General features: G+C 37.1%; 1 protein-coding gene across 1 annotated transcript in view; it reads right to left on the bottom strand.

The window, feature by feature from the left end:
- Nucleotides 1-1,366: 1,366 nt before the first annotated feature.
- The window catches only part of LOC122362265 (kelch-like protein 29), a 69,258-nt gene continuing 57,382 nt past the window's right edge, over nucleotides 1,367-13,242 (bottom strand). The window contains 2 exon segments of the mRNA XM_043263644.1: nucleotides 1,367-4,341; nucleotides 7,585-7,729. Of these exon segments, the coding sequence (XP_043119579.1) occupies nucleotides 4,158-4,341; nucleotides 7,585-7,729 (329 nt within the window). The 3' untranslated portion in view covers nucleotides 1,367-4,157.

Raw genomic sequence — 13,242 nt, 5'->3', positions numbered from 1 at the left:
ATTTCCTTTTTTTCGAAATGCAATGAGATTTTTTAGCTGAGCAGAAAACACTGCTACCATCTTGGGGTGTTATGGACGTCGCTAGGGTGATGCTACGTGTTGCTAAGGTGTTCTGAGCAGTCGCTAGGTGTGTATTGCATGAAAAGAGTCTACTGTGATATTTTGGTTTTTATATGTGGTCTTATTCAAATTCTACACAGTTACATTTTCTGAATACAATGCATTTTAGCAGTTCAAGACAGACCGCTACTATGCTATGGTGTTATGAATGGTTGCTAGTGTGTTGCTAATTGGTTGCTAGGCATGTAACTAGTGAAAAGAGTCTATTGTGATATTTTAGTCTCTGGATATGGACTTATTCAATTCTAAACATTTCATTTTTTTCTAATGCAATGTGATTTTTAGCTGTGCAGAAAACACTGTTACCATCTTGGAGCGTTATGGACGTTGCTAGGGTGATGCTTTCGGGTGCCACGCCCTTCTGAGTTGTTGCTAGGTGTGTATTGCATGAAAAGAGTCTACTGTGATATTTTGGTTTTTATATGTTGCCTTATTCAAATTCTACAGTTACATTTTCTGAATACAATGCATTTTAGCAGTTCAAGATAGACCGCTACTATGCTATGGTGTTATGAATGGTTGCTAGTGTGTTGCTAATTGGTTGCTAGGCACGTAACTAGTGAAATGAGTCTATTGTGATATTTTGGTATTTATTGTGAACATTTCTTTTTTTTTTCTAATGCAATGTGATTTTTAGCTGTGCAGAAAACACTGTTACCATCTTGGAGCGTTATGGACGTTGCTAGGGTGATGCTTTCAGTTGCCACACCCTTCTGAGCTGTTGCTATGTGTGTATTGCAAAAAAATTTTTGGTTGTGGCCTTTTTACAATTCTACACATTTACGTTTTCTCAATACAGTGGGATTTTTAGAAGTTCAAAACTGACTGCTACTATGCCGGGGTGTTATGGGTGGTTGCTAGGGTGTTGCTATGTTGCTGCTGGGGTTAAAGCAGAACAAAAATATTAATATTTTAAAAATTCTAACTTAAAAAATTGACTCCTGGTAACGGCTGTATGCTCACGTGTCCGCGGGAGGGTTGAGTCCAGGCTTCTTGGCTGACCTTTGACTTGACGTGGTCAGTTCTTTGAGTTAGAATGAAAAAAACAGAAATATTTTTGTAGCAAAAACCCTTCGATCTGCTTCAGAAAACATGTTAACCCCCCAGAGATGTATGGGTGAGTTTTTGGAGCTTCAAATTAACGGTCACCATCCGTCAGCATTACCAAGCCTGGAAGAACCAGGATAAATTTAGAAAAAATCTTGATTCCCAACCCTTATAGTCAAAATAAACAAGAGACCAGTGATCCTTTCATTATGAATGTACATTGTATTTTGCATACAAGTTATTGTCCTAATTAATGATGAAACATTAATTCAAACAATAACAGCTTGTGTTTGTACATAACATTTCTTCAACATACTATATTTACATTTTGTCTAGAAACAGTCTGCTGACATGTAAAGGTCCTAAAATAGACTTTAGTTACTTTCGTGTACAGAGAATAGTCCTCCCTGTCGGGAAGCGTGTCCCGCCGTCTTCGATGCAGAGGAAATGAAGGCAAACGCTTCCTGTTCGCTCTCTGAGTCTGAGATGTTTTGTGCTTTGGCTGCGTGCAAGAAAAGAGTGAAACGGTCCAAAAAAAGAAAATAAAATCAAGCTAGAAATCCCGTTTCAGTCCAGTTTCGAGGCACTAAAGCCCTCCTTCATCTTCCGGTTCAAGATGCCCCAAAGTAAAGGTCTTACTGTGGATGGAGAGACTCAAACGCCATCAGTTCCTGTTCAAGGAAGGTCTTCATACATAAACACACCCTCTTATGTTTGATCCATATCTTATAATAAAGCTACCAGATGTGGAGTTTGTGCAGATGGATGTTATAATCAAGCTCAGACAGAATCTGCCTCGGTTTTTAAAGTCAAAGTCAAATACATATATAGCCTCGATTGTATCTATCAGCAAAATTGACGGGATGGTGTAAAATAGAGGCAGGTGGTTGAAATAAAGGGTTTGCTTGCACTGAATACATCTTGCATTAAGTTTCATTTTCTCTCCCAGTCGCTTTTTGTTTTTTCTTGTTTTAAGCATAAACCTCACTCAATTAAATGGGATCTTTGCTTAAAACTGGATGAAACTACATGGGGGGACTGAAAAATCGACTTAACTCGAGATGAAAACGAGTCCTTATATTTTGAAAAATTGTTTTATTTATTTATTTCAAAAGAAGGGCACCGATTAAAAAATAAACGAATCCAGTATAAAAGTAGCTTCAAAGGTCTTTGCAAGTCATTCCAGTTCGCTCGCGTGAATAACGCGCAAAAGTGAATCATTCACCATCAAAAACAAACAGAGTCAAATTTGATTAGATGTTGACTTCCAAAAAACACATTCTGTCCAGGCCTGATTATAATTGACCACTTGCCAGTCCTACCTTGGCAACTGTTGCCATGTACTCTATTATCAGACAAGCTCCTGCTCCTTTCTAATGTAAGTCTATAGAGTAACTCTGTGGGTCTGAATGATTCAAATCTTTAAATAAACCTTGAGTAATAAATTAAACGGTCGCCCTCGTTCCCAGATTAACATGTAAGATGTCAGCCAAAATTGCCAAAAATAACTTAGATATTGATTAGTATTTCTGACTTGGGTAAAAGTCTAAAAATATCTAAAATCCTGTACGAGACAAATCTACTTGAGAAGCAACACCGCATAAGATATTGCACAAGATATTTTTTTTCATAGGTTCTATCTTTAATGTATGAGTAATCTGTTTTACTGCACTGGCAGATTTTTTCATTTGTTTTTAACTTGTTTACACATAAAACAAGTGAAAAAATATGCAGTGGAACAAGACGAAATACGCTCATAATAAAGATGCAACCTCTATAAAGAAGCGCTAATAACTTATTCAAGTGTTGCTTTCCTAGTAAACGTATTTGGTTTCGAAGATTTGTAGATATTTTAACTGGAAAAGATGATTTATTCATTAAATAAATAAATAAATGCATTTATTTATTGGTATTTTGACTTATTTCTAGTACATGTAAATATTCTTAGATTTAAAAAGACATAATATATTTTGTTTTCCAAAAAAAGTCTCAAAGTTTTTGACTGAAACGGTAAAAAAAAATTATCTTTAAGGGAATTAAGTTTATTAAGTTTATTTTTCAGACTTGTTTTATGCATACGCTCACTTCATTTTGATACATTTTTTGTCATTTTCCTGGCAAAGTAAATGCATGAATAAATGTTTAGATGTTTGCACTGGAAAACGAGGCAAAATGCTTCCTAAGAACATTTTTTTTGCAGTGCATGTCATTTTCTGTGCATATTAATTCAGATGATATAGTATCTGTTGCTGTGTTCACTTACACTAATGTGATCAGCTGTGATTGCTTTTCTCTTTTCAGTGACTGCGAGAAGCATTTGGCAGCCTCTGTTCACAGTCTCTGCCGTTTTTAATCACGTTACCGCGCAATTTATCAGATTCGGATCCAAAACGGCAGATAAAAGACCCTCTGCAATGTCACGCTTCATTCCAGCCCACGTACAAATAACATCCAATCCATTTTACCACTTCACCAGCTCGTTTTGCTAACAATTGCGCCCCGGAATCCGCAGGGACGTGCTTGTCTGAGTGAGCAACAGTGACTAAGGGAGGCGGAGCTTAGGTCACATGAGGTTTCGGTGCTTGTTCGACAACTACGCCTCCCCTTACGTTATTAAAAAGTGCTTTCGAACGAAGATAATGAAATAGCGATACGACCGAGTGAACCGTCACACGACGCCGTGATTATACAGTATTTAAAAGAAAGAAGGACGAAAGTTATGCAAAAGAAACCTAGTGAATTCTGCAAACCAAGAATCGTGTAAAAAACGTTCAATCCGAATGGCCGCAGAGCATTAAGGCTAGAGCCACGACACACATCAAGGACAGCTCTGCCGGGTGCGCTATATTACACGACGGCCCCGTTTGCGTCTACATTCCCAGCGGGTGTCAGAAAGTGAGCGAGGCTTGGGTATCAGCACTGCTAATCCTGGTGGGTGGGTGGGTGGGTGGGTGTCCGGCGGGCAGGAGTCGTGTTCGTCTGCGTCAGCGTCAGCCGCTCTGAATGTACTTCTTGATAACCACGCAGCCGTGTCTGAAGAGCGGGCAGGGCATGCTCTGCTGCAGCGTCCATGCGTTCGCACAGGGGTCAAAGGCCTCCATGGTTCCCAGCGCCGGACCCTCGCTGCTCACGATGCCGCCCGTCACGTAGATCTTCCCGTCCAGGACCACCGCGCTGGAAAAGACGTTATTTCAGAGATGGTTTAGACAAACATGAACAAACACCAAAACCACCTACGACATTAATAAAAAGAATTATAATAATAATTAGAACTACATCAACAATAATAATAACGAAATGAAAGTGATAAATAAAACTGCATTTGAAAATATAATTTAAATGTAAAAAAAAATCCAAAATGTATAGTATAATAATAATATATTATAAATAAAATGTTATGTTGTAATATAAATGACAACAAATCAGACAACCCTGAGCGAACAATACACATACAGTGCCACAGTTTTTATAGTTATTATAGAAATAACATAAGTAAAATTACTAAATAACATAAGTAAAATACATACAAATATTTCATATAATATTTATATATTAACTGATGTATAAAGTAGTTGAAAAAATAAACCAAAGAAAGATATATAAAATAGAGTAACAATAACAAATCAGCTTATCAATACATGTACAGTGGCAAATCCATAAAAATAAACATGAAATTAAATTTATCGAAACATGAAAAAAAAAACATTAACAGATTTTTTCCATCTTTATTTGACCTCTAGCACTCTCTATTCTAATTCCATTCTTTAAAAGACATGGTCTCGATTCATTTGCTAAATGTTTGTTTTCATTAAAAAAATGATCTATTCTTTTTCCATTCAGTTTTCTTCCATATCATTGCTCAGTTGTCGCTTCGGATAAAAGTGTCCGCTAAATGACTAAATGTAAACGCAAAACGAATCACCAAAACTTTATAGGGAAATCAGAAAATCTAACAAAATCTCACTAAAATATTAACAACAACTAAAACACGTATACATTGTAAGCCAAGTCAAAACTGCTAGAAGACGTATTTTCTAAAGCTGAGAGCTAAAAGTCTCGGCCTATCATGCGCGTCTTAATGCAACACCTTATAGTTTGCCGGTTCAGTTTCTGATGAGAACAAAACAAAGCACTAAAATACTCTGGCAGTGTCTAAGTTGTGAATTGGCACCAGAACCATGCGGTTCTCTTCGATTCTCACCCCTCGATATTTAAGAATAAACATACATAAGTGCAACGATAAAGATTGCGTCCCCATTCGTCGTCTTGCATAAATGCTCTGTATTTTAAAACTGTCAAACTGACGGATGAGACGAATCACCTACCTCCTAATCTTCTCTTTCCTTTCGAGCCTTTGACAGGTTTCAAAATGCTAAAGCGGAAAACCCGTGCGAGTGTGACTGTAACCGACGCGCCGTTTTGGGAAAACGTATTTGTACCGCAAACACACGCCGGAAGTAAAAGGTGCCCGTGTGTGTTTTGGGGGAGGACGTGATGCACTAGCGATTGTTCGGAGGCTCGTTCGTGCTTCATCTGCCGCTGAGCTAATTACTGCCTCTACTGCGAATACCAATCAGCAGTGAAAGCAAATCGGGCCCAAAGCACGACCCTGGGGGACACCGAATAAAGTCTTAGGAGCGAGCAGGGGAGGCTTTGTGTAAACTGGAACACATCGCTTTGACAATGTGCTTTTCTCAGCTTGATCCGTCTGCGCTCACTCGATGATGGTTGTTAATGCTCATTTTGTTCATTAACATTACGTAATGGCTGCAGTTAAGGGGCGAGAACTGCGTTTTTTGGGGTTATTCGAAAGCGACTGCAGCAAATCTAAATGAAAACGTTGCTGAGCGAATAACGACGATAACCATAAAGTTAACTCAGTCAAAGCACTAAAAACTAAAAACAAATGCGTTTTAGACAGCTGGAGTGGAAGCATGTGGCGTGCTATATATCACACGATTAAGAGAGGCTGTAAAAAACAAGCTTTATGTATGCCTTTTGCCTCTAAGACTTTAAAAGAGGCTAATCTTGACAATAAATGCTTGATCTGAATAGAGTCGGGCTCTGACAAAGACGCGAGGTATAATGCATGTCTGCAATACAAATCTAAAACAAGCAACTACATATTTCCCAATTTATGAGCCATAATTACTAAGAAAGTAAGTGAAACTACATGAAATCAACAGAATCCCCTACATGACAAACAGCGGTGTGAATAATTTCAACTATAAAATTGAACAATATTGCTGAAATATTTAGGGGTTTATGAGTTTCCAGCATGAATTGTAGCATTAATAACTGATGCAGTTACTGTTATAGGATAATCGTTTTGCTTTTTGTCATTACTGTCATCGTTCTTTGTGTTTCAGCTTAATGACGAGGTCTACAATTTATAAAACTGTGTCAAAGTATTGCTGAACTTGCATATTAAGTTCACTATGTATTTACACACACTGTCTATAGAACTACATGTAGTTACACACACACACACACACACACACACACACACACACACACACACCTTTACACAAAAACACATGGTACAGTTTTGGTATAAATTTAGATTCAATTCATTGTCTTTCTACAATTGGCTGAATAAGGTAATTGGTATTGGCTGAATTATTTGGCATTTTGTAGTGATGGGAGAAACTACGTTTTTTGAAGCTTTGACTCAATTTGACCAGAGGCTCAACGTTTCAAAGAGCTCAAAATGTCACAGGCTGGCAGCAAATGCCAGTGAAGTGATTTAAATGCAACAAAAACTTGACAAAGCTTCTTTAAGTGACTAACTGCAAATGTAGAATAATCAAATTTTCACATCATTAAATACCATTAAGTATAAAGGTTTCGTAAAATAGGTAAAACTGAGTTATGTGTGTTGTTAGGCAAGGCTTGGCAATGCATACTAAAATTCATTAAACGTATTAAAAACGAATTGACGCTATAAAACGCCATCTAGCGGCGAACCAAACCACGATTCAAAACGGTACGAGGTGGCTGAGCCTCCATTGCTCTGATCACATGACTTTTGATGTTTGATGCAAGCTCTGACCCAGAGATTCGTAGATGTTTCAAAGCTTTATGAAGCAGTGTTTCAAAAGCACCCATCACTAGCTTTTTCCATTTAATCAATCAACAAATCGACAAATTCAAATGGGCAAAAAGCAGCGGTACTTAAGAAAACAGTTGAGTAAACCTAAAAATCACACTGCAGCGATTGCAAATGTTCAATGCACAAGAAGTTTGATAAATAGTGACGCTAAAGCACCATTAACAAGGGTCGATTTGTGGGGTAAACATCTTTTCAGCTCTATTCTAACAACCAGGGTTGCGCAAGAGCAGTTTGAGTAGCTATAAGTAACCAGGCCTCCGTTCAGATTTGTCCATGCACAGGTGGTGGTGTATCGCCCGTCTTACCTGCAGAACTGTCTGGAGTGGTTCATGTTGGGTCCTGCTTTGATGTTTCCCTTCTCAGGGTCGTAGATGGTGGTGGCTCTGGCGTAAGCTCCTCCCAGGATGAAGACATAGCCGTTCAGAGTCACAGCAGGGGCGTATTTGTTATCTGAACAATGGGAGAATAAAACGCAGGTCACCGATTTTGCTGTTCGAAAACGGAAAGCTTAAAGGAAACCCGTTTTAAAATCGGTTGGTGAATGCGCTGCATTTCAGAGCACAAACGTGCACGGCTAGAAACGGCTAATGAAAGATTTAGATGTTTCTCATCCTCAGGAATAATGTGCACGAAGGGATCATTCAGAGTCAGACCGGGAAAGCGTATTAAAGTAAATAAGGTCAATTGGTTTTATTTTGACTTCAGATGAATGTCTTGGCATCATCGCACCTCATCAAACAAACAAGATCACGTCGTTGTGCAGCAGAGACGTAAACAGTAAGCATATTACGTTTCATTTATGGAGAAAGCCGAGCAACAGCTTATTAATTTCAACAAAATACGAGTCTAACAGTAACAGCTGAGGTCATTGTGTCGACTGTCCAATCGTAAATCAATAGCCCTGTTCCAGCGCATTATGTCGGCATGAATGCGGTTAACTTCTTTGATTCTAGTAATCAAGCAGGAGAAAACACATAAATAATTGATGAGTGGCAAATAATTGAATTGAATTCACATTCAACCCAGCAGCTGTGACTTCAACCTCAGCCGCTGAAGAGAGACTCGAGAACATTGAGCTAATTAAATCTTGAGCCTTTTCAGATTTAGAGTGAGACCTCCTGGGAAGAACAGATATTACGGATAATATAAAAAAACAGAGAAGAGAGGAGGAAAGGTTAACAAATAATGGTCAGAAATAGAAGTGTACATGCGTTCCATGTGCAATGGGCAATACTGAATGCTAAACAAGGGAAATATTTGATCTCACTTAATCTATCAAAGCTAAGCGGTGATATAAGCACAAGATAAACAGAAGGAGATCAGCTCTACAGTCCAAGAGTAAATCTCAGCAAACCTGTTAAGAACCAGCTCATTCCCCACAGTAAAATACAGTTAATAATAAAATACCAAGAATTAAATCTTTTTTATATAATATATATATATATATATATATATATATATATATATATATATATATATATATATATATATATAGCTTTGTTTTTTATATTGTGACATTATAAAGTGTGCTAATAAACAATTATGAGATAAATAATAAGATAATATGAGATAATAAATGAATAAATAATTTGTTTATTATTTAAAATTAGCTTATTTAATCTCCAAGTATAACTATTATTGCATTATTGTAATGCAAAAATATATAGTTTACATCGTAATTTATGTATTATTTAAAGGAATCTTTAAATAACACAAAAATTAAAAAAAATTATTACGTTTTTTTGTGTAAGCATTTTTTTTTTACCTAGTCAAAAAAACCCTTTACATCGTGACATTATTTGCATGACAACAACTAAATGCAGACAAAAATAAAATATTTTGTATACATATTATTACATATTATTTCAATTGCACTTGTACCGTTCTGTATCATTCGGAAAATGGTTATTAATTCAATACAGAAAATGAAATTGATCATGTAAAAGGTTACATTATCTGCACGATGGCAAAATTGAATAATGTTTTTACTATTGTAAAGCACAAAAAATAATAGATATTATTTAAACAGTTATTTCTGTACTGCTTAAATGAATGTCCTGGGTTTAGTGCATTTGCTGTATAGTGAAGTAGACAGTGTTTTATATGTCACTTACCAAAGAAAATAGTTTTGAGTCATCCATATATATATATATATATATATAACTGTTATTTTGCAGTAAACTCTTAAATGTGGTGAAAAGTGACCTAGAGATGCTTTCATGAAATTCAACTTCTGCCTTTCTTGAGTTGTTTTCTGAACTTTGAAAGTTTCCTGATTGAATCTCCTTTTGGCATCAGTTCTCTCCGCCTGAGCGCACATGTTTGAGGCTGACTTTCAGCGCCCCCTATCATACGGCGAGCGTCTGCCGTCTCCTGCTGGGCGCCGAAGCGTCAATCTGCCGTCCTCGCTCATGTGGCTCTTGAAGGAGTTTCTCACACGCACAGCGGCGCCTTTACGGTTTAACAAAGTTTCACGCCTTCGCAAAATGCGGCCGAAACACCGAAGACCTTCATCTCCCCCCGATGCGTTTCATGGCCGTTGGCGGCTCTTTATTTACATGTTGAGCACAAAACACAATACAGTGCAGCGTGAGCCGTTTTCTGGCCTGTCAAACACAATAAGAGCGCCAGCGGGAGGAAGGCGTTGTCATTCAAAGACGGCGGAGCTGCCGATAAGACCCACAGACGTGAATAACTGCAAACGAGAATATTAGGCAGATCACTGACAGTCGGCCTTTTACTGCTGCCTGACCACATCAAGCTTCTCCACGGCTGATCATGGTGTCACTGCAACACCAACAATGCAAAAAAGGCTACTCTTAACAACGACTTTGGTCTAGTTTTCCAATTGCGGTATGTAAAACGACGTTGAAAAATGCACTGACTTTCGATGCATGCTTCAGATTTGATTTTAGAGAATGCATCTTTAACACAAGCGCATTAAACTAACAAAAATCCTGCAAAGGCAATAAGACTGCAACGCAATCTACAAACATTTACGATTGCCTAAACTGATCATTTTGGTACATTAACCGGAACACAAGATTAAAAATAAAAACTTTTTTTTTGCCGCGCAGAGGACAATTACTCTATATTTTTTATAAATATTTTATTATTTTACTTATATAAGGTTGAACATTTTTATGCGTTTTAATTGATTTAAAAGAAGTCCCTTCTGCTCACCAAGGCTTCGTTTATTTGATTAAAAATACAGTAAAACCGTAATTGAAAAAAGTTACAATTAAAAGAAAATAGTTTCTAATTTAATAGATTATAAAAAGCAATTTTTTTCTGTGATTTATGCAAATGTTTTAGCATCAGTCTTCAGCTGATGCTGATTTGCTCGCATTTCTTAATATCATCATATATTGTTATATATTATCAATATTTTTCAGGATTATTCAACTTTTCTTATTCGAAATAGAAATCTCGTTTTACTATAAATGTCTTTACGGTCACATCTGACCAATTTAATGCGTCCAATTAAAAAAAAAAAAACAAGTATGAATTTATTTTTAAAAAATGCTTGAATGCTCATATGATGAGTCTTTGCTTCTCATTCCCTCCCCGTTTCTTCAACCTCTTACTGTCCTACGCTGCAATTATACGGCTATTTTATTATACCGGACGGTCATTTTAGTGCCTTTAATAGCGTCGGCCGTTTCCACGGCTATATCTATAGCGCCGGAAGTCAAATAACAAGACAATGAAGACCGAGGTGCTTTGTATTTGAGCCTCGGCTTGTTCTTACACAAACACGGCCGCAATAAACATATGATCCCTGGGCCACAATGTCCACAGCGACATCGAAATCAATAAGCGCCTCGCGGTCCATAGCAACATCAAAATCAATAAGCCCCTGGGCCGAGATGACGTTAGCGGCTGAAACCCTCAAGAGTTCATTATCCGCCGGCGCAGGAATACCTGCAACACTTGACATCTCCGACGACCTTTCCAGATCGCTCAAGCCCTTCACAATAATCCAAATATCATGTTCCTTCTCACATGCGGCTGGCCTTTGGAGATGATGTCGGCCGCCGGCTCTGAACTTTGAGTCAGCGGCTCTAAACGCGGATCGTCTACACAGCCGTACGCGTTTGACCCTCGCCGGAGCTCCCGAAGGGCGTCTCGTGTGACATTTTTCACGTTCGGTTGGTTTGGTCGCACGCAAATATCAACGCCGGAAGAGTTCAATCGGGAAAAATGACAAGTCTATCATTATTTACTCGCTGGACCCGTGCGCTGTTATTACTCCGGTGGAGCTAAAAAGGAGCATCTTTACACGGATCTTACGGACGTCTTCCCAGCTCCGGAAAAGACGAGAAAAAAATATTTACTCGCATTTTGAGTGCAGAAATGGTACATATGCGTGCAGACAATCTTAAGCAAATCAAAGCTGTGAAAGCCTCCATTACAGGACATTCGTGAACGTACTAATTCATAATTGCAATACATTATGATACCGCATATATAATATCATTCAAAACGATATACGACTTGTAGCTGCAACCGAGGAAAAACCCAGTTAAAGATTCCAATGCAACATCGCATATTTCCCTCCAGTTCTCTTTTTAATAATAATTGCTATATTATTAATCACAATATCGTTTTTTATTTTATCTCCGTTATTAAAAATGAGTACAAAGATGCAAATAAACGGTAGCGGGGGCGACTGCATTGTTTCTGTGTGATTAACATTGAGATCTATATTAAAATCTACTGTAATGCACGGATCGAATCGGATTTTTTCCCCAACCAAACGTTCACGTAATACATAATCTCGAAAAAAGACGTAGCTCACAATGATGCGCTTTATAAGAAAGGCGCATGTTCTTCGCAAATGTCAGTCGTTTTGTTTTCATCAGCAGGGGTTTATAAATCATATCTCACCGGTTTGGACTCGTTTTGGTCATCGAGAATTTGACACCAATATTCACAAAGCAGGAAAGCCGCACTTTGATGAAAAGCAGCAGCGGTGAGCAGAGAAAACGCACAAATAAAGATCATTTTAGACGTTTAATTACGATTTGGAGCATTGGGACCGCTAGAAGAGAGCTTAATGAACTCATTTTTGTGAAAACCTTTGACCGGCTGACATTTTTTCTCTTGTTTTGCCTGTAGCAACTTAATTATTTCCAAATTCTGAGCGATTCGTGATTGCAATAAAGGCAATCGAACAGAAATGCACAGTCTTTTTTTTCTGCTTAAATGCTACAGTTAGCTTTTATTATTAGCCTATTCATAATACGAATTCAAATGTATGTGCATAACTTTATATTTTTCCTTTGAGCAAAGTGACCCGGCCCTGCATACGACTCATGCGCTATATAAAGTCTTACTGAAAGCGATAAAAGTGGGGGGAAAAATCCCAAAACAATACCCTGTTTGTTTGCTTTCATGGTTATTTTCATAGCAAAAACAGATAAATAATTTCTACATATATATATATATATATTGATTTATTAAGATGTTTACAGGGTTTTTTTTTTAACAAAAAGAAGTTTACTAGGAGTAATAATGGAATAAACATCAGAAGTATAACAATACAATGCAGTAATGTAAATGTATAAATTAAATATCATATAGTGACACCCTTCCAGCTTCAAAAAGAACAAGAAAACCAAAAAAAAAAAAAAAACGAACACCATAAAAGTAGTTCATCCGACTCATGAGAAATATACAAACTCACTGAGAGAAGCAAGAATAGGGAAAATCATCAGAAAATAACAACTTGCTTGTTTGCATGGCTATTTTTTAGTTATTTTAATATAACTGCTATTTTAATATATTTTAATATAACTGCTATTTTAATATAAATGCTATTATAGTTTTTATTCATATTTGTTTATTTTTTATTAATATAATTGTTTATTAATATTCAATTTTGTTTTTATTTTCATATTTATATTTTTAGTGTTTGTTTGCTATACACATGTCTCATAATTTAAATGTTCGTTTAAGTT

This window comes from Puntigrus tetrazona, chromosome 17 (genome assembly GCF_018831695.1).
Source record: "Puntigrus tetrazona isolate hp1 chromosome 17, ASM1883169v1, whole genome shotgun sequence".
NCBI classification, from domain to species: domain Eukaryota; kingdom Metazoa; phylum Chordata; class Actinopteri; order Cypriniformes; family Cyprinidae; genus Puntigrus; species Puntigrus tetrazona.
Note: the sequence above shows the minus strand (reverse complement) of the source record. Positions and strands in the feature narration are given on the sequence as shown.